The 23,070-nt window shown below is 40.3% G+C and overlaps 1 protein-coding gene across 1 annotated transcript; it reads right to left on the reverse strand.

Moving 5' to 3' along the window:
• Positions 1–1,145: 1,145 nt before the first annotated feature.
• Positions 1,146–22,818, reverse strand: DCUN1D2 (defective in cullin neddylation 1 domain containing 2). The gene is made up of 7 exons (XM_056861707.1): positions 22,703–22,818; positions 19,546–19,762; positions 13,325–13,493; positions 10,736–10,866; positions 3,051–3,133; positions 2,570–2,666; positions 1,146–1,671 (listed from the first exon to the last, which is right to left on the reverse strand). Exons 1-7 carry the CDS (start codon positions 22,703–22,705, stop codon positions 1,592–1,594), a joined length of 780 nt encoding a protein of 259 aa, XP_056717685.1. The 5' UTR covers positions 22,706–22,818; the 3' UTR covers positions 1,146–1,591.
• Positions 22,819–23,070: the final 252 nt, after the last annotated feature.

Consider the following 23,070-nt stretch of genomic DNA (forward strand, 5'->3'; position numbering starts at 1 on the left):
CTTGTAGAAGGCTGGATGGCCTCGGATAGAAGAGGCATAGCCTTCAGGAGGCTAGGATCCAGGTTGGCTGAGGCAATATAATTGTCGCCCTGCCGATCCGCCATTTTGTTTTGGCGGGAAGGGATCCCTGTACAAAACTCCTAATATTTTCTATGTCCCAGACAAGGGTAATAGGAATAGGAGTAGGTAAGAGCAGAAAATGAAAAATAGTTAAGAGTTAGTTAGAAATAGAAGTAAGGCTCGGTAAATTCTATCCTAGTAGCAGAGAGCTGCAAAGGCTGCTCTCCCGATCAAGGCAGGAAATAGAACTGGCAATAGAGGGCGTTTACCCCAGAAGCCAGGAAAAAATTTAAATATTAAATCCTGCCTCCCGAGCTAAGAGGAAAAAGGAAACACCCATCATAAAGATGCCCTTTGTCCCTCTGAGCCGAGAAGAGTTGGTTTTAATATGCCAACTTTCTCTTACCACTTAAGGAAGAATCAAACTGGCTTACAATCACCTTCCCTTCCCCTCTCCACAACAGACACCCTGAGAGGTAGGTGGGACTGAGAGAGCTCTAAGAGAACTGTGACTAGCCCAAGGTCACCCAGCTGGCTTCATGTGTAGGAGTGGGGAAACCAACCCGGTTCACCAGATGAGCATCCGTCACTCATGTGGAGGAGTGAGGAATCAAATCTGGTTCTCCAGATTAGAGTCCACCACTCCAAACCACCGCTCTTAACCACTAAACCACACTGCCTCTCTGTAAGCACCTTCAATGGAAGAGTTAAGCATACATTTCTATCTCCACCTGAGGGATATTTAATATACTTATTGAGACTTCAATTCTGGTGAAATTGTGTCTGTAGCATGCTTAATATATGCAGCCACTAACTGAGAAAAAAATCAAGAGTTCTCTGGTTGTTCCCACATTTAAATTTTTTTAACACTGCAGGCATTATGTGACTTCACTGAGTAAGAACAAATAAACCCCTTGCAGGATAATGCTGAAATGAGAAAAATCAAACTTTTTAAAATGGATTTGTCTGATCTCTTCATAAGCCTAGAATCTTGGCACAAAGCTGAAGAGATGTGTCAATAAAACATTTCATTGCATGATCTAGACAAGCTATTTAACTTGTATAAAAATACCACATACCACATGTTTTATTCAGGGATTTAATTTATATACCACAAATACTGCTTTTAATATAAGTACAATATAATACAGTTGTAATTATGTAACTGCTGGTGTTCACCCTGGGTTATGAACTGAACGGCATGCTGTGCTGTCAAAACTTTACTAAAATGGCCTCTAGTTAAACTTCTCCAAAGTATAAAATCATGCAAAATCTACATCCTATATGATACAACCAGTACAATAATTGAAGCCAATACCCTACGAACAGCCTGGGCTATCTTCTGACTTTCTTCTTGCAGAGTCCATGAATCAGCCATCATTTTCTTTGAAGCAGAAGTAGTGATCTCCATTCTGTCGGTGGCATCCCACCACGACTACCAAAGAGTGCGCACAGTTATTGGCCAAAATGTCTTCATTACCTGATGCAGCTCAAACTGCAAACTTAAAAGTCCACTGAGGAGAGTCTATGGTTAGGAAGCTTTACGCTTTCCTCCTGTGACTACTGGTCGTGCATATTCCACAAAGTCATCTATTAGAACTGGCCACGCTCCTAAAGAAGAAGAAGAGTTGGTTTTTATATGCCGACTTTCTCTACCACTTAAGGAAGAATCAAACTGGCTTACAATTACCTTCCCCTCCCCACAACAGACACCCTTTGAGGTAGGTGGGGCTGAGAGAGCTCTAAGAGAGCTGTGACTAGCCCATGGTCACCCAGGTGGCTTCATGTGGAGGAGTGGGGAAACCAACCCGGCTCACCAGATTAGCGTCTACCGCTCCAAACCACCGCTCTTAACCACTATACCATGCTGGCTCTCAAACAGTTTTGAATTAAAACACTCAAATGTTTATTAAAGCAGATTTTATCTTTCAACAGTCATCTTTATTCATAGCTTGACACATTTTATTCAGTGGGACATCTGAAAGTATATGCACTCCATTAGGACAAAACTGTATGTCCAGATGTTAATAGTAAAGACTTGGCGGTGGTGGAAAGGGCTGTCAAGTCACAGCTGACTTATGGCAAACCCGTAGGGTTTTCAAGGCAAGAGACGTTCAGGGGTGGTTTGCCACTGCCTGCCTCCACGTGGGCTGGGAGAGTTCTGAGAGAACTGTGACTGGCCCAAGGTCACCCAGCAGGCTTCATGTGGAGGAGCGGGGAATCGAATCAGGTTCTCCAGATTAGAGTCCACCGCTCTTAACCACTACACCACGTTGGCTCACTGCACTTAGCTGCATTTTAAAACCAAACATAATTTGTATTTTATCGCAAAACCCCTAACAAGTACATATATTAAAATTTAAAAAGAGAGTAGTTATTTCTAGGAATAAATAATTTTCTTTGGAGTTTTATTTACTCAGGTTCACCCAAAGACTTATAGGGTGGTTTGTTAATGGACAACACAACTTCAGCACCACCGCGTTTAATTATAAACATTCACATCATTTACCTTCTTCATCATAGTTTGACATATCATCTGCAATCATATTTCCAAAATCTAAAAGAAGATTCCAAGTATCTTTAGGGATCGATCTTTTATGATGTTCCTGTGCAACAACAACAACAACAACAACAAAAACAACAACAAGAGGGTAACCCATGGTTTTCCAGCAAATTCTGTAAAACCTGAACTGAAACACTGAGAAAAATGATTAGATTGGAAAAGGTTGGATCCAGAATCTGTTTGGTCAACAGAGGGGGGCGATTGTCACTGATTTCCCCATCTCATTGGCAAACTCCCAACACTTCAGGGAGCTCAGTGGGCTGCAGCAGAAGGTAAGAAATATCCACTGCACTGACAGTTAGCAGACAGTTAGCAGACCCAACCCAATGTTTTTTTACTTTAAACAGTTAAAGTCTAGATTTTAAATGCCTTTATGAAATCACCAATATAGTCACACAATCATCAACACACACACAGATCTACTCACCAATAAAAATTTATTCCAAAGGTCTAGAAATTTAAATCTTCCTGATAAGACTAAATTCCAATACGCAATTGCCATTTCTAGATCTGAAAGAAATAAATGTATCATGTAAAATAATTAATCTTTTTATATGTGTTTCTGTAAAATAGGGTTAGGACAGCCAATGTATGATGGAAGCTTACAAAGTCAGACAAAATTCATCTACTGATATTTGTTTAATACTCTTCCATGATACATGCTCACAAATGTAACTTTTCAGGGGAGCTAATTTTGTCATTCCAATATAATCTAGCCTAAGAAATTACAATTTTTTTGTAATTTCACATACAATGGAAAATATTTTTACACACCTTTTGTATTACTTTCTTCCTCTGTATAATTAATGCATGTCAATTAGTAACAATTATGGCATTAAAATAAAACAATGGTTTGGAACCAAAGGTGCAGCTCTACTCACAAAAGAATTCTCCTTCTTACAGTCAGAGGGCATCTTTGGATCCAACACAATAGGCCTAAATATTCTCCTACAATTCACAAACGAGTTTCAAACACTTCCAGTTACTGATGTTGAGCAGCAGTTGAGCAGATGTACTAGTTTCCAATGTGTCTCAACCCCTGCCATTCCAAGTAACCATACCGCACTAATACACAAACCCAAGGGAATAGTCTCGCTCAAACATATTTTAGTTGACAAATTAAGATTTAAAACCAACACTGTTTCACTTATTATTTCTTGCAAGCCAACTCTACACATGTTTACTCATGCTTCACTGAATTTAGCAGTTTCAAAACTGTTGTCTTAGACCTAAATTTATCTTGGAATTCGTGAGAACTAGGTTTATCAGAGATCAGCTAACTTGAGGCATGTGTGACGCTTATCAAGCTTTAGCTGACCTGTGCTGTAAACATTGTCATAGCAGTACAGAAATGGGATGACCTTACCAATAATTTAACATTTTAAGGACACTTATTATACTCCGCCAAGATGGAAAGGAAATGGGACAGTATAGTTGGTGCCAACAAATGGAAATGCATCCTCATGAATTTGACAGTTGATAATTTCCATGATTAACAACACCAAGAATTCAACGTTGCCGTTTCGGTGAGCCACGTACAGCAACCCTTTAGGGCTGAAGACAGTATTTCCAAAATCCTTGGCATCTGCTTTAAAAGCTTCTCCATGGTATTTGGAGTTTCTCCAGTCCTACTTATGCATGGCATTTTTTGTTTAAACAACACAAGCACAATGCCTATAGAGACAGGTAAACATCCACAATAGCACAAGTTGTGCAGGACAGATATCTAATACAAGGGGCACTGGGAGAAGCAAACACATTGCAGTCCAGTAGACACAGCACTATATAATTTTTATATGGCTCTTAGTGATAAGAACCAACTACCAGAACTTTTCATCTAATTCTGGGAGGTCTCCAGGCCCCACCTGGACGTTGGCAACCCAACGTGTTTATACATGAATTTATACATGAATTTATGCAAAGCTACATTGAAAGTGATATTAAGAAGCTGTAGTGCTTCCTGTACATTGTGAAATCTGCCCCCTTTAATGAAATTTCAATTATTTTCACTGTATGAATTGGAGTAACCAAAAAACTGCATGGCTACTACTTCACATACAGCCATTTGTTATGTTGACCAAACCATGCAGAACTTGACTTCACCAACCTTCTGCAAACTATGCCTCACTCTAAATCTGTAACAGCGTGATGAAAAAAAAAAAAAAAAGACTAGCAAAAATCCATCTTGCAATTAACCTGACAGAAACAGTTCCTCATAACGGTACCATTATGCAGCCAGATTCAACTGGCTACTACACTGTCGCTTGTTCATTGCAAGGAACAGCCACAGCTGCCAAACTTGATGGAAAATGCCACATGCAACAGAGCTGATGTGTATCTCCATCTGCAGACGCATATATAACAGCATCACAGGTTGTAAACCTGTTCTTTAAAAGGAGAATGCAACCCCACCCACAACAGGAAGATCACACAAATTCTGACTACCATCAGTCAATGCTTCATCAGCCTTCTCTGTATTGAGATTCAGTAGTGGGCCCATTGCTGCCTGCAAAGATTCAGGACATCCACTATCTTATGTTTTTCCACTGAAAAGAACATTGCGTAGGACCAGCATTTCAGCTACAGCGGGGCTAAAAATCACTTTCTGGAACTGATCAAACGAGCAGGATTACCACCACTGGAGTGTGGAGTCCCCAATCTGCCAACTAGTCCTGAAGGATATTAAAAAGGTAAAGGTCCCCTGTGCAAGCACCGGGTCATTCCTGACCCATGGGGTGACGTCACATCCCAACGTTTACTAGGCAGACTTTGTTTACAGGGTGGTTTGCCAGTGCCTTCCCCAGTCATCTTCCCTTTACGCCCAGCAAGCTGGGTATTCATTTTACCGACCTTGGAAGGATGGAAGGCTGAGTCAACCTTCAGCCGGCTACCTGAAACCAACTTCCATTGGGATTGAACTCAGGTCGTGAGCAGAGCTTGGACTGCGGTACTGCAGCTTACCACTCTGCGCCACGGGGCTCCTAAAGGATATTAATGGTACCAAAAGCCGTTGAGAGGTCAGGGTCTCGCGTGCTAGCCGAATCTCTATCCTGGAAAAGATTGCCTAAGACTATCCCGATCTGAATCCCAGGTCTGAAATCAGGCCTCAACAATGTAAATTACCTTACAAATACCCCTGCAGAAGTTACTAGCCTAAACATATTTTTACTAGCCTGCTACCATATGTATGCTAGTCATTTGTGAACAGTATGTGATTCTCATTGAATGACTGCAAACAATTCCTTCTGGAGACAGCAATCCTTATCTTGCTGGTCCCCACAAATGACATTTGTCACCACTGTGTCTGACCTTCCAAGATAAGGCTGGCACTCCTTTTCAGTTGTAGATTAATTTAAGAAGAGGGGTTGGGTTTTGAAATATCGTGAACTGTTGTCATTGCTATTGATTTTTATACCACATGTGTATATGTATGCCAAACAAGGACAAAACGTAAAAGCAACAGAGCTAGCATGGTGTAGTGGTTAAGAGCGGTGGTTTGGAGCGGTGGACTCAGATCTGGAGAACCGGGTTTGATTCCACACTCCTTCACATGAGCGGAGGAGGCTAATCTGGTGAACCAGGTTGATTTCCCCACTCCTACACATGAAGCCACCTAGTCACAGCTCTCTCACCCCACCTACCTCACAGGGTATCTGTTGTGGGAAGGGAAAGTGATTGTAAGCTGGTTTGATTCTTTCTTAAGGGGTAGAGAAAGTCGGCATATAAAAACCAACTCTTCTTCTTATTTATTTATACCCCACTTTTCTCCTCTATGGGGACTCAAGTGGATTACAACCTTCTCCCCTTCTCCATTTTAATCTTACCCCAGCCCTGTGAAGGAGCTTTGGATGAGAGTATTTGACTTGCCCAAAGTCACCCACCAAGTTTCCATGGAAGAGTTAGGATTTGAATCTGGGTCTCCCAGATCTTGGCCTAACACTCTGACCACTACACCGCACTGGCTCTCTTCATCTTTATCTGTGTGTGATCACAATGGACAGCAAGCCTGCCTGATGTATCTAGATGCAAGAATGGTAGCAATGAGTCATGTCTTATTTAATCAAACACATCAAACTCTCTTTAAATACGCAGTGTAGCTGAAATACAACACACAGTGTAGCTGAAATACAACACACTCCTTTTAGCAGTTCACCCTAATGAATTAGCAAGGCATCTCTATATGCGGAATAGTAATTACAGAACCCTGTACTCTAAGCTCTCTTTCTGGAAGAATATTAAGAGTCCACAGGGAATACTTTAATCTAGAATACCCATTCAATTACATTCTCAAGTTAAAACTGCAACTCCTCTCTTCTTGAAACAAACTCTTCTTACTGAGATACAATGACTATATCCAGACCTTTATTAGCGTCTCAAACTTTCGGTCCTTCATTTCTTACCCCATCCAAATTAACACATTAAGTACTCTACCGTATTCTCTGCAAACAGAGGGGGAAGGGAAGTCACCAGAACTGCTGAATCTGTGTTACTAATCCCCATCCAACCACCTCTTGTTGTAGGAGCATTATTTTTTCCAGTACAGAAAGAAAAAAACCCTCATACTATCCTCAAAACGTGCTGTCATTCTGCAATTTTCACAAACTTTAAATTTCCCCTAACTACTTCTGTCTTAAGTTCTAGGTTAATGAACTATGCGCCCAATTCATTAATATTTTTACTTAATGGCTATAAAAACAAATTAATTGCCATTTCCCTTGTTCTAAGAATAAATTAATGAAGCAGTTCCTGCATTTTTCTTTTCAATTGGTTTTTAATCAAATGTAATTGACTGCCAAAAAAACACATCAGTGGGTTATAGATCAAATCATGCCTGAACTGACCATAGAAGCTAAAATGACTAAACTGAGGCTATTGTATTTTGGTCACGTCATGAGACGACAAGAGTCACTGGAAAAGACAGTCATGCTAGGAAAAGTTGAGGGCAGCAGGAAAAGAGGAAGACCCAACAAGAGATAGATTGACATAATAAAGGAAGCCACAGCCTTCAATTTGCAAGATCTGAGCAAGGCTGTCAAAGATAGGACATTTTGGAGGACTTTCATTCATAGGGTCACCATGAGTCGGAATCGACTTGACAGCACTTAACACACACACAATACTTTATGTAAGCTAACAACCAGTATAAAGAAAAACCACACAGGGTAACCAAATTAGCAGCACTATCAGCCGATTCCTGAGCTGGGGGCCCCGAATGGGCTTAGGACCCCTATGCCAGCTTCTGTGCCACTTGCACCATACAAACCGGCACAGATGCCGGCGCAGTGCCACTTGCACCAGCCCCCCTGGACTGCCGTGGCTGCGTGACCCTTGGATGCCGGCTTGGCCTCCCACTGGCACAAATCCTCATGCCGGGGTCCCAGGAGGCGCTCCTGGGGCGTCCCAGGGAGCGGAGCTGCCAATAGGCAGCTTCCTAACCGCTTTCAGTCCAGGAACGCCCCTTTAAGCAACAGTGGTGCTGCGCCAGCTTTTTGTTGGCACGGCATCGCTGTTTTCAATGGGGCTTCCCCCCCCACTTTCTAAATTTCTTTTCTTAAAAAGCCCTTTTTCACCCTTGCTGCGATGTCCAAACCTCTTTGGAGACACTGTGGTGCTGCCATTGTCGCTGCAGCTCTCAGGAATGGGTTGTGAGACTCCCTTCCACTGAGTAAGGAGGTCTTGCTCCAAACGAGTCCTCACTAAACAGAAGGGAATCATAGGATCCAAGCCTAACAAGGCTTACAGTGCAATCCTATGCTGCTTTACTCCAGTCTAAATCTATTTCTTTCAATGGGTTTAGACTGGAGTAACTGCATAGGTAGCAGTAATTTATTGTTACGGCCATTGGCCAGCATAACTCTGCGTAGGATTGCACTCTTATTTTGGCATACACTCTGGCTACAGCCCACTTCATCAAATGCTTATAGTGTTACTCATTCCTTTAGAATGCAATCAAGGTTAGGGTTCTCTAGGGAACCTAAGATAATGTTATCAGTTACAGCTCTTGTGAACGGTCACTCTACTTATCTTCTATACTTTTGAGTTCGTATAAAAATGTCACAGATTTCATGCCCTTTACGTTCCACTTTCCAGAATATTTTTTCTTGTGTGTGTGTGTGTGTGTGTGTGTGTGTATCTGCAGCTGATATTTCACTGCATAGTTCATGAAAACATATGCTACAATAAATCCGTTAGTTTTTAAGGCACCATAAAATTCTGTTGTGTGTTTAGTATAAAACAACATTTTGTTTAATTTCTGAGCTGTCTGACACAAGCTTTTGTGACAAAAGAATAGTGTTAGGTATTTAATAGAAAAGTTTTCCACTTAATTTTATGACAATCTGTGACTATAACGGGGTTATTATTGGCTATGTTATAACATCAGTCAGGCCTTAATCTGAATCTCCCTTCTGTCCTCCAGTGCAAATCCTGGATTGCAGGACTAAAACTTAGCTTCTGTTAGCAAAAATGGACAGCCTAAGTATGACATCTATTATATTTAGTGTAAAGTAACACAGTTCCTCTTTCCCTGTTCACATTTGTTATTTAAACATGCCAAACCATTTTTCAAACCTTTTCAATTTTTTAAAACTCAATAAATTATTCGGAGATTATGCATTCTCCTTTGACAGCGCCCAGCTATAGGAATAAACAGAGAAAATTTAACATCTAAATGAGCTTCCCCTATGGGGCATGCGTGGTGGGAGCATGCTGCTAGCAGAATTCTAAAATATATCACATGCTAGAATGCTAAGCAATGGCTAACACTAACTAGGTCATCATGCGAGCAATTGTGTGAAAAAGCTCTTAGAAATGTCTTTATATTTTTGAAAAATGTAGTTCTGAGGTGATTTAACACATAACAAATAGTATTTAGCACAAATAAAAAAGAGTTGTATTAGATTTATTAGATGATGAGCATTCCCTGCTCTGCCAAAAGGAATTTTTAATTACAACAGAAAAATATTTAGTCTGACATAAAAACTGCAAGTTATCTAAATATTCCACAATACCCATGAAGAAGGCCCTTGCAACTTCTGTTATTTTCACATAACACTGTTAGCCTGACCTCTTACAACACCATAATCGAGAAAGGGCCTTGAATACATGATCTAACCAATAGAGAACGAGTCTGAAGATTTTAACAAGAACTGGAAAAGAGCTTTCACAAATCTCTGTTCATAAAAAAAGGTGATTAGTGACTATTTAAGCACTGTGTTTTGGTGAGTTATTGCCTGACCTGTATACCCATTCTAAACTCTTCAAAATTAAGCTTGTAAGTCCACATGCCTTTCCCTTATTCAGAAAAATAAACTGAATTTCCTAACGGATACATCATAAGGTATGGCACCGAAACAGGCTCCTATTCACAAAATATATTCCACAAAATGGAAGCAGACTTATGTAAATAGACCTCTCTGCAACATTTACAGCTCGCTCCTGAGCCTTGCGGTGGCTGGGGACGGCGTAGCCAAGGCACTGCTGTGGCGCCTCCAAAGAGGTTCCCCGGTTGCCACAAGCCTTCCTAAAAGGTAAAAAAGGAAAATGGAGCTTCCCCCCCATTGAAAACAGTGATGCTGCACCAGGAAAAACCTGGCGCAGCAACGCTATTGTTCAAGGGGGCGTTCCTGGGCTGGAGGGGCACTGGACGCTGACTACCATAAGCTCCACCCCCAGGAATGCTGCCCCACACCAGCGCCACTTAGTTTTCATATTACTGAACAGCCAACTGGGTGACTGGAAGAAAGAAATTCCAACCCTCTGAAACTGGTGGTTCAACGGATTTGGTAATCTGTGGAGCAAGGTAACTTTTTAACATTTTATGTAAAATATAAATACAAATACAATTTTAAAAAAATTATTTAAAATGTATTTATATATAACATTGTCAGGATCAATAAGAGAAGTGCAAGTATTGATGACTTTTTAATGAAGTCATTTGGTTACAACGGCCATGTTTTACAATCTGGCCAGAACGCCTCAAACTACAAGCGATAAAAATTATTAAGGTGCCATAGCAAACTTTGAAGTTGCCCAAGATATATGTAGTGAAGAAGCGTATTACTGAAGGAACAGTAATTGAATTCAGTCTTTCAGCATACTCTTTGGACTTACCTAAACCTTTCTGTCCAGGATTCTTAGCAAAGTTAAATGTAAACTGATAAAAATCTTTAAATTTCATTGGATCCTTTAATTCTTGTTCCAGTCTTGGCAAAAGAGCTTTTAACTTGTCTGTAGTATCACACCTGATGAAAAGATTATGTTATTTCTATAAGACATTATAAAAAGGAGACAAAAACATTTATAAAAGAACTACTTCACAGATACACTATGGATTTTGATTAATATCGTTAATATTAAAAAGAGAGTAATAGGTCTAGTACGCATTTAGAAATCAGACTTTCTCTAACAAAGAATATACATGGGGAAAGGGGTTGCCAGATAACCTAATATACTGGTTAACAAAGCTTTTCCCTGGCAGCAGTGGCGATCGGGCAGCTGTGCCAAGTGCAAGGTGGCCAGACCTGAAACCCAGCCAAGAACAGCAGCCAATTCTACCACTGCTTGCTACTTCTGGCCAACAGGACCAGCCTGGCGGTGGTAAGAGGGCAACAGTGTCAGTCAAGTGCCAGGCATGGCTATTGACCTCTGGCAGTTGCCAGGCTGAGTGGAGCAGGCATCAGTTCCCTAGCATGCTGGTTAATCTAGTTTTCCAGTTAACTGAGTGCTGGTTAACAAACATTTACCTTACTAATCCAAAAGTGTAGTGTACCAATTCAGTGTAGGGGGTTAAAGATATCCCAAAGTAACAGAAATAAAAAGTTTCACTGAACATGGCTCCAGCTGAAAACAACAGCAGCAACAACAACCAAAACCCCTACAATTCATTAAGGATATTTCTTTGACAGTTCAGGAATGGAATAGTCATCAGTTTTACCCTACAAGCTCCTTTTACTTTCACATTCAATGTAAGGGGGAGGTAAAAATTGTACTGCAACTTACAAAACAATTAAAAGAGGTGTGGCATGAAACAACACTAAGCAAATTAACCTCATTAAGTCTGAAAATTATACAGGTTTAGAAGACTGAAAACAAAGTTTCAACATTTTTTCTATTTCTTTGAGGTAATTTTTATTATCTTAAGGCTATGATTATGAATATGATCAGGATCCAAAGAAATGAACAACTACTTCATATCTCCTTTCATTCATTATCCTGCTTTCAGGACCCAAAACAGCCCCTTCCCCGACTTGAAAGTTACCATCACAATACAGCTATAAAACAGTGAAGAACTGCACATTACCTCAGTAAATGCATGGCACAAATCCACATTTACTGAGTTAATTAAAAAAATCAGGACATTTGTAAGGGAGGTTCAGGAGGATGGCTAATTCTACCCTGTTTCCCCCCCGACTGTCTCTTACAGATGCCCACCTTCTTCATGTTAGTGATATGAGACTATAAGGCAAATATAACAATCCCAGACCCATGCTAATGTGTATTAATGCCTATACATCAAATAACAAAACAATCTTATATCCAAAAGAAACCCACCACTTCATGTGAGGAAGCAGTGAAGTGGAGTTGGCACCTGGATGAACTGTCAAGACGCTCCAAAGAATTGGTTTGGCTGGTTTCTTCATTCCAGGCAGCGTCTCTGTAGAGCCCCTGATGTTGCCCAACTGTGACATAAAGGGCCTGTTGCACATAATTTGACCTGGATGTGTGCATAACAAAAGTGGGCTCTGGTACTTGCCCTCCTCACAGGCTACCAGTCTACAGTGACAATTGTGCAGGGCATCACTTTCACACATCTGTGCTAACAAACTGCTATAGCAGAACGCCTGCAAATCTATGTACAGTATGGGCACTATTCCCCTTCCTTGTTCACACTGTGATGTTCAGGGGACTTTATGTGGAAACAACTGGGCACCAATAAAGTATTATGAAAAAGAAATAGGCTATCACATGTAATGTTATTTTTACTTTACACTCTGAATCTTCAAATCTGACTTTAATGAAGTTTGATGCTATAAACTGGACAACAAAGGCACAGATAATCATGACAAGATTTACTTTTAAGGTGAAATGCTCCCAAACAACTCTCTGGAGTGCGCAGAGAGGCAATGTTTGCGTTTCAATACTGCTGAAGACGAACCAAGGAAATATTCATGCTGTTCAGTTGCAAGACAAGCAATTCCCACAACAGGGTGCCTTTAATATCACCATCTTCATCTTCTCTGGATTAAGTCAGATAAATGAGATTTCAGGTGAAACAAAAACAGAAGTGACCTGGTGGCTTGGAAATTTACATCAAATGAATTCAAAATACTCATTCATATATATGAATGTATGTATGAATTAAATCAAAGTGAACAGGCCAAACACAGTGACTGGGGGAAAGCTCCAACTCCAAGACATTTATGGACATCTGATGGAGCCATCTGGACAGCTAAGAGTGTTTTTGTAGCTTTTACTGAGACGGATCCCACAGTGAACAAGGCAAGCTTACTTTGTTGGCTGAAGGTGCTGTGGCAGTAAATGCCACAAATAAATCCTTGGATTCCCTTATACATAAATGACTTCTTGGATGACAGTTCAGGTCATATGAACATAAATTAAGGAAGGAAATACAAATTAAGTAAGAGTTATCTATGTTCTACAAAGACAGACCTTTCTACTAAGAAAGGCAGCCATACTCACCCCAGTTCTGTCATGCCATCTACAAATTCTTTCTTACTGAATTCACACTGAGTGGCTGCCCTGAATTTCCATGCTATAACCAAAACGCTGATACTGGCAGGGTCCAAGCTTAAATCATCACAAAACTGCTGAATACCATCAATGCCAATTTTATTTTCATCCTGTGGGTCTGCATTTGAAAAAGAACAAAACAGAATGTTATGCTTTACATTAAGAACTTGCAGGCCGTATTTCAGACTTTCATTATCCCAAATCATTCTGCTAATCTATTTTTTAATCATAAACTTTTACAAAAATACAAACTCTTGATTTATACCTATGTCAGCCAAGTCCTAAATAGATGATTTAGAGATCACCTGATGAGCCTGAGTGTACATAAAATGCCCTTTCTTTGTAAATTACAGTGAACTTCAGCAATAACAGGAAAACATATTTTAAAGCAACACTGTGTAATATAAAGCCGATAAGCTAACTGTGCCTCCCCACTCATTTGCAGCCCCAGGAAAATTCCAGACACGTTGTTTGGGGTCCTTTCCCATCTCTCTGTAGGCCTCCCCAAGCTCCTCAAAAGCGGAGTGAGAAGGAGGAATGCCTGCATCATGAAATGTATTGCTCTTCCTTTTTCTGTATACAGAGGAGCACAGTGGAGCTGGAATTAACACTACTTTTACCAGCCTGCTGCAGCCAAGCAGCAGGTACTGTGTAACTTGCCTGTATCTAAGAATGTGTATGAACTGCTCAGACACCAAATGCCTTGTGTGGTGTAATCACTAAACTCAGTGATACAGAGATGAGGGGGTGGAGAGGACAGGAATAGACCAGAGAAGAGACTGAAAAAAAGTAGGGGGCAGACTGCAGATGTGATGGTGTAGAAAAGAACGCTGGGGACTATACAAAAGGAAAAGGTTGCAGACAACATTACAGGATAAGAAACAGTGGGATATACCTGAGAGATGGAGCACAGAGAGATACAGTTGGAGAAAGAGAACAAAGGGTCTAGAGACCAGTCTGAAAAAGAAGACTGAGAATACAATAAAGAGGGGGGAAAGAATAAGGATTAACAGAGAAGCCCATGCAGGATTAGTAAGAGAATGACACTGGGCAAAAAGATTTGCACAAAGTTAACAGTGGATTAAAAAGAAAACACCGAGTTGTCTGCAGTTATGTCTGTTAAGGCCCACTTGATTTGGTAAAAAATGGCCCTGAATAATTTCAGCTGTATAGCCCAGGCTAGCTTGATCTCGTCACTCAGATCTCAGAAGCTAAGTAGGATCGGCCCTGGTTAGTATTTGGATGGGAAACCATCAACTAGTAACAGGGTCGTTATGCAGAGAAAGGCCATGGCAAACTACCTCTCTTGCCTTGAAAACCCTACTGGGTCACCATACGTCAGCTGCGACTTGATAGAACTTTACACACACACACAACCCTATTTTAAAGAATTAGTGGTATAGATCTAACCTTTTGCTTAAGGAGCCTTCCTCCACTAAACCACTAAAGTTAGGCTGAGGGAAAAATTCAAACGCTGCCCAGTCGAGTGGTAATATACGGGTAGGATCTACTCTAGTATATCTAATCTTAAATCTCATAGGCAAATTCCAATAGGAAAACAGTACAATGTGACTACCCAACCAGGGATTTTTACATAGGGGATTTTCCAAGAATGCAGAAAGCATAACTTTTTTGTTATAAAATTAAACACTCTAAGATTTCTAATAAATAACATTAAAAAAAAAGAAATTCAAGAGCACCTAGGGCCAAGTCATTTGGCATTAGTGGCAAAAAAAATCACAAGATGTGATGTAACAGTATTTTCAGGCAAATATGCCAGCTCAGAGGCTTAGAAAAGGGAATTTGTAGACCAACCTTCACTCTGCTTAATCCAATGGCAAAAGTCTTGGTTTAATTAGGAATACGTCTATAAAAGTTACTATCCCAAAGAACCAAGTACAATGCAAGAAAGACCCCAAACACAGGCTGTTTTTAATGCCTAATATTTTTATTCAGAAAAAAATATTAGATCTTAAAATAGCATATTCCTACCAACTTCCTTAGGGAAAGGTCAGCCTGGATGTTCTGTAAGGCAAAAAACCAGTAGAAGCTACATAATTTAACTTAGTTAATTTATTCCACGTGCCACAACAACTTAGCCATAACATCAACAAGTTTATGTTCCCCGATTTTCTTAACATTTACAATATTTGAAGAAACATTCAAATGGTCCATTTAAATTTCACTGTACAGATATTCTACAAATGTTAATGTTACAGCTGAAGCACCTGCTGTGACATTTAAAATAAACTTTTATGCTTGTATTTTACATTGATCGGTTAGGTAGTATTTTCACCACTATTAGCTATTTATGTTCTCCATAATCATAATAATGATAAGCTTCTTCATCCACCTGACTGGAATGGGCATGCCGGGGAACTAGGGGATGTCTGGCATATTCCTAACAAGCAATAAGACATAATAATGTACACAAGGAGAACATATTTTCTATTTTTAATAATATGGATTAATCTCTATTCCTTTCCACAACATCCTGCCTTTGGAGCAGTTATGCACATGAGAAATCCTTTCTCTTCTTAATGACCTCTCTTAAACTGGAGAATAATTGCTAATCTTAAATTCACTACAATACCAATAAAAGGAAAGCTGTTACTGCATGTTTGCTATTAGAGCAGTCAGCTAATTAAAGTAATTAATACACCTTTCTTTTAACTGATGAAATATACGTCAATTTGCACTTTACCAAAACATCAGCAGGTATCTTTTTGAGATACAGGAGGATAGGATAATCTATATTTTAGCAAACTATCACCCATAGTTGTAAAAGAAATTTAATCTTTATTATATATTTTTGTTCCCAATTATAGGAGCAGCCCTGACCTGGATAGCTCCAGGCTAGCCTGATCTCGTCAGTTCTCAGAAGCTAAGCAGAGTCGGCCCTAGCTAGAATTTGGATGGGAGACCTCCAAGGAATACCAGCTTCATGACACAGAGGCAGGCAATGGCAAACCACCTCTGAACATTTCTTGCCTTGAAAACCCTATGGGGTAGCCATAAGTCAGCTTTGACTTAATGGGGGGGGGGGTGAATTATAGGAGCACACCATAACAAAAACAGCCTAATTAAATAATGTGACCCATAATATGCAACCTCACCAATTAGCAATGATTCACCAATCCTGAGACTGTGTTTAACTCTGGCAAACAGAAATTGTGTCTAGCACACTCTATTACACTAGTAAGTTTCCAAAAAGATATCAGCATCACAAGGAAGTGGTATCTCTTTCAAAAGGAAGCCAGTATCCATTTTGTGCTGGCAAACAGCATCACAGTAAAAGGCTGGATGCAGGTGAACTGTTACACATGCCCTGCCTGCCACTCTTCCCCATTAATTTTTACCAAGTATCAGGCACAAAAGGGAATAGGAAGCAAGAAACCAGGTCTCGTGGGCAACCAAGCTAATCATTCCTGTATACCTGTTTATTCATCAGTATTTAATTAATTCAACAATTTAAAGTTGGTTGTCCCAGGGCTGATACCTCTAGAAAAGTAAATAGCACAGAGCAGAACCTTATCAGTAACAAGAGACAGCTATTTGCTAGCAATATCTCACTCCTAAGTAAATTTACAAGTGTCAATGAAATCTACATTGCTCTGAGTGCTGTTTTGGTGGTGGACAAGCAATATAGAAATGCTAAGTAAGTGTGCTGACGAGTATAACTAAAGAGAAAATAACTATGGATACAGGGAAAAGAATTTTATGGAAAAGGGTTTACAAATCAGATCTTGTATGCTTAGTCTGAAGCGGAATCTTCAGGACTATAAGATCCCACTATGTAGTTTTTCACTCTGACAGTGTGTGTGTGTATACATACATACACAGCAAATTGTACCACAAAACTACATCCAAACTTATGAATGCAAAACATGCTCCCGCTCCTATATAAAATACAACAGGGGTTTAAAGTGCAGTATAAAATGTAAATCAATTGAACCTTCTTGCTTCACGAATTTACCTGTTATGTCTCTAGAAGGCAAAAGCCCAAGAATGGCAAAGATTATAAAAACTTTGGAAAAGGGTTAAGATACCCACTAGCCTTATATAAGCAATGACTAAAATAGGATCCGGGGGAGAAGATTTCAAGTATGGATACAATGACAGTGAAAATCTTGTAAATATGGAATTTTAGAGAACGATGACTGGTATTAACAAAGAAACAAAACCACTAAGACGTGAACAATTTAGTGTTAGCAAACAGATTAACAATTACATGAGCAAACAAGCAGGTGCACTGCATTGGTAAATTTTTCCGATCTAATGCACGTGTAGAGTTCTGGATTCTTGACACTAGTTTACATTCAATGACAACCTTGAGCAAAATACTTGTGCAACAGGGTTTTCTTTTCTCTCTCACCCACTGTATTCCTCTCTCCCCCCCCAAACACTACTTCCGTAGTTCAGGGGATCCCCCAGAACAGTATTGGGTACAATGTCCAGATCTGCAGTGAGAGGGAGAAATTGATGGAGATAGTTTCTCCCATTCAACAGTGGAAGTGTCTTCCTGACAGCAGAATAGGGTTGTTGGGTAGAAACCACTATGCTTGTGATCAAGGTGTAAGACTGGAAGATCAACTCACTTTTCAAGTTAACATAAGTTTCAAAATACTGATATCATTTAACTTTAACTTCTGAGACATAGAATACAAATCCCAGCAAAGTACATACTTAAATAAAAATAGTTTACCAATGAAACAGCTGCACGTCTAATTGGGACAAATGAAGCATATTCTCCATTGCTTCTGTAGATACTAAACATTTAGAAGAAATTAAGGCTACTGTGTGTCTGTAATAGAACTATTTGTCCTCAATTTATTTTAACTATGTATTACACATAAATATCCTGATCTTACAAGATTCAGCAATACATGGGAAGAAAATTTATTTCTGGAAAAACATTACCCATGCAGAATTGGCGTATTTGGTTATGCTGCACAGGGAAAACAAACAAACAACAACCCCAGGATAAAGCATTGACTATCGGTTAAGTAGGCAAAACTCTCATGCCCAGTAGCATGCACCTAGCTGATGTCAATAAATAAGAACCTATGAATTCAGGATGGAATCTTTTGTGAGAGGAAGGCATTTATATGCAAACATTTATAAACATTTATATTTGTGAACTAAATATTTGTTACATTACTAGTTCTTAATGTCCTTCATGCCAATTTCCTGCTTAATTTTTAATTTTAAAAGCTCAACACATACTTTCCCCCCTCCGTCAATGATTTATTAGCTGTCTAGAGCTACAATAATTTTTGCTGTATCGTGTGAGCACAAAGATGGAACCAAGGATGCTGTTTTTAAGTTCTTGAAACTGAGAATTATTTTTTAGTTCAAATTCCAATGAAAAAATCAGTACAACTTTTTGTATACACTGGAAGTTAAAAAAAACCCACAGAATAGAATTTAGACTTATGCCTTGATGCAACTAAGAATACCCACAACTAGAAACAAGATTCCTGCTAGACCAAGAATCACAGGCATAAATGAGATAAACATCCACTTTCATTTGTACTATGGTACATATTAGTATCCCAGTGCAGCTGGTAATGCACATTGGGATGTGCATCCAAGTGGACATTCCACTGAAAGAAATGCTAGGGGTTGGGGATGGAATGACACAGCATCCGTATTTAGATGCTCATCTGATTTATGCCCATAGTTCATGGTAAAGCAAGAGATCTGTGCTTGGAGTTGTATCACAGGTCACTGCAAAAATTAAAACTCTCAATACAGGTTTTATGTGTAAGGAATCAAATACTGTAATATACACATAATTGGAGATGTTTCATCCATACCAACAGTTTAGTGGTTAGAGAGTTTATCCTTACCACTTGCGTATTCTCTGCTGCTTATACTGTTTTAAAATTAAAAATAAAATCACTCTATATTGAATACTGTAAGAGATAACGGGGCGGGGGAACCAGTTCACCCTTAAGAGGTTTCGTTTGCTACAGAAATATACAGATACATCATTAAAGCAGAATATTTATGTTTATAGCCTGGGACTTAGAATGCCGACTTAAAAGTCGCTTCCACAGAACTTCAATAGGATTTGCTTCCCAGGACTGAAACCTTTTTCCCCCCTTCTGATGGTCTAAGCTGAAGTAGAAATCAAATTTTTAAAAAAGTGAAAAAATAAACCTTACCTTTGTACCTGTTATACAATTGTTCTAATTTCTTTCTGTCTATTGAATTTTTCATGGATTCTTTGTAGTACAAGTCTGGGTTCTGGAAGTAGTTGTCTGTTGCCACTTCTAGTTTCCACTCATTCTGCATTAAGCAGTATATAGCAGTCCTTTCACCAGCCTGGGTAAATGCCATAAACTGGCGGACCTTGTCCTTCTGAGACGATTTAAGTTTATGCTTTGGGATGCAAAAGAAGCAGGAAAGCCAATGAAGCTAATCCAGAAGTTTGTTTCAGAATTCTACTACAATTGCCTATCTTTAAGAAGGATTTAGTTCCTCTGCTGAGTGACAAATATCACTTTAAAATAACAAAGAAATCCTTGTTCGTCTGTAGTTTGTGACAGTACTTTCTTCTGAAAACTGAAATGACAGCACCTATATGTACATTTTATTTTTAAAAAAATCTGAAAACAATAAATTTCAGTCTTAAGCTTTATATTCCTAGTTGTACAACTGGCGTCCAACATAAAAGTACCTAAATTCTTCACATACTTTCAATTAAAGCTACAGAACTTATATTTATTCAAAGACGAAAGTACTGTAATAAATGAAATTGGGATAAAAATACATCTCTGCCCTGAAATTATTTACAATGAATATATGTAAGGATGCAGCAGAGAACATTTTCAGCAGTTGGCACTTAATCCAACTTGTCTTTGGTTACAAAACAAAAATGAAAATTAAGATGAAGTCACTTTAGATGTGCATTCCATCTGTTTAAATATTTCAGTTACATTTCTGTATTATCTATGTGACCCTGTAATACCTTGTGATTTTATTATGTAGAGACATCACTCATGATGGAGTTTCCTATACAAAAGTCACTTTAGTTAAAAAAAATTAAATGAAAATTGCTACACAGCTTATCCCACACGATGAGCTACATGTGAGACTTCCGTATTTTACAATTAGGACATCTGTATGAACTGATCCTTACAGCTACTTTGCTGAAGATGAAATTCTAGCAAAAAGTAAACCTATGTTTCTGTATTTACCAGTTACCAATGCCAAATTCAAACATGTATAGTTAGACCAGATTTCTTGCAGCTCCTTTGGTGATTTTCATTCAAAACCCACTTTCCACGGACAGGATGCATGGAAAAGGCTTTTAGTATTAATGCTTCTACAGGCAAATTGTGTGTGTGTGTATAAAATCATCTGTCGCTTATTACTGAATGACAGCCGCCAACTCCAGAACTAGGGCAGCCAAGCCAGTTTCTTCTGCCTCCAATTTTACTTCAGTGTCGATTCCTCTCGGAGAATCGACACTTCAGTGTCGATTCCTCTCGGAGAAGCTGCTTATTTCGACTCAGCGAGAGAACAACAGGGAAAACAGATAGTTGCACAGTGCCAGCAGGGAACCAGAAAGGAATGTGGAAATGATTTGGCCTCAGACAGGCAGACCTCTGTGGTGCAAAAGCAAAAAGCCTCGACGCGCACACGGGTACACCAGCAGCTCTGGGGCAGCTGTACACCAACTTTCCCCAGCTCTTCCACAGAGCAGGTTGGGGCTTCTCAGGAAGCCAAAGAAAGGCTGGGGGAAAAATATATCTGTCTATACATAAGTAGAAAAGGGCAAGAGTCCAGTAGCACCTTAAAGACTAACAAAAATATTTTCTGGTAGGGTATGAGCTTTTGTGAGCCACAGCTCACTTCTTCAGATACAGATCAAATGTTTTAGTAGTTTCTTGGAGAAAGCATGACACAATCTTTCACCTTGGTTAGTGGGGTAAGTAGACTGCAGTGGATTCTTTACTCTTAGTCCCTTAGGTATGATGTTGAGTCTTCTGCATTTGGTATCTGAAGAAGTGAGCTGTGGCTCACGAAAGCTCATACCCTGCCAGAAAATATTCTTGTTCGTCTTTAAGGTGCTACTGGACTCTTGCCCTTTTCTACTAGAAAATATTTCTGTTAGTCTTTAAGGTGCTACTGGACTCTTGCAGACAGACTAACACAGCTACCCACTGTGAACTGTCCATACCTATAAAGTTAAATCTTGGGGCTAAACTGTAAAAAAGCAGGAGCGGCAAAACGCAGCGAGGGAGGGGGGCAAAACAACAACAGCGACGTTTTGGAAGGGGAACAGAGGTCAGGCTCCAGCAACCTGCCAGCTTCTCCCCCTGCCCAAAAAAGGGAAAGGGACGTGTCGGTGCTGCTGAGAGTCAGCCCCGTCCTAGCGGTACCACCACTGCGAGCCCTCCGCTGGGGCTGGGGTTCCCAAAAACACGAACCATGGCCAGAGAGAGAGAGAGACAGAGTCAGAGACACAGACAGACAGGTATGCCAACCTCCCCCGCCGGCCGGCTTGTCGGTTTGCAACCGCCTCGAGTCCTTCACGGGAGGAGGAAAAGAGCGAAGATAGATAGATAGAGATAGATAGAGATAGAGATAGACAGAGATAGAGAGATAGATAGAGATAGATAGGATAGAGAGATAGGATAGAGAGATAGGATAGATAGATAGAGATAGAAAGAGATAGAGAGATAGATAGAGATAGATAGGATAGAGAGATAAATAGGATAGAGAGATAGGATAGATAGAGATAGACAGAGATAGAGAGATAGATAGGATAGAGAGATAGATAGGATAGAGAGATAGATAGGATAGAGAGATAGGATAGATAGAGATAGAGATATATAGATATAGATAGAGAGATAGATTAGAGAGAGATTAGAGAGACAGATTAGACAGAGAGAGAGATTAGATAGAGAGACAGATAGGATAGATAGATTAGATAGATATAGATAAAGATAGAGAGATAGGTAGAGATACAGATTAGAAAGATAGATAAAGATAGAGAGAGATCTTTCAGCCTTTCTTTCCCGCTCTGCTCGACTCCCTCATGACCTTCCTTGATCCACCCGGGGGGCGGCGAAGGGGGGAGGGGAAGAGTGAGGGACGGGGTTATTTGGGGAAGGAAGGGGGGGGAAAGGAGGGAAGGCGGCTGCTCTGCACTTTGCTTTTGAGGCGGAGGCTGTCCTAGTCTCTTCCCCCCCCCCCGCATCCCACAGGATGAGCTTTCTTCGCTTCCTATCTACCACCACACGGAGGAGGGAGGGGGTATCACAACCGGTGCAGTTGCTCTCCTGCTTCTCTCTCTCCCCCCCCCCAACCTACCATTTTATCGGCGGCGCTTTCACCCAACTTCACTATCCAGCGCCAGCGCTGCCGCCGCCGCCACGGCGTCCTCCTGCGCACGCGCGTACCGGGCTCTTTCGCCTGTCCGCCCCCCTCCCCCCTCTCTCCTCCAGTCCCCTCAACCGCCTGCCACCATCCGGCTCTAACGTTCAAGAAATCCCGTACTCCACTCTTTTCTTCTTCTTCTGTCCGCTCCGGTACTTCGGTAAAGTTTGGTGGTGGTGGTGGTGGTTGTCTCCCCCCCCCCCGTGCCGCTGCGACTCAGAGGCAGCGCGCCAGGGAATCAACAAGGCCCAACGAGAAAGAGAGAGAGGGGGGAAGAGAAACTACATTACCCACAGTGCACT

The sequence above is a fragment of the Euleptes europaea genome, chromosome 16 (assembly GCF_029931775.1).
Source record: "Euleptes europaea isolate rEulEur1 chromosome 16, rEulEur1.hap1, whole genome shotgun sequence".
Lineage (NCBI taxonomy): Eukaryota > Metazoa > Chordata > Lepidosauria > Squamata > Sphaerodactylidae > Euleptes > Euleptes europaea.

Bases quoted from the DNA above. Each gene is read 5' to 3' on its own strand.
- DCUN1D2 (XM_056861707.1), bottom strand. The intron at 13,494-19,545 runs GTAAGGTTTATT...TTTCAAATGCAG, and splicing joins ATTGTATAACAGGTACAAAG to ACCCACAGGATGAAAATAAA. The intron at 3,134-10,735 runs GTAAGTCCAAAG...TATTTCTTTCAG, and splicing joins TCCTGGACAGAAAGGTTTAG to ATCTAGAAATGGCAATTGCG.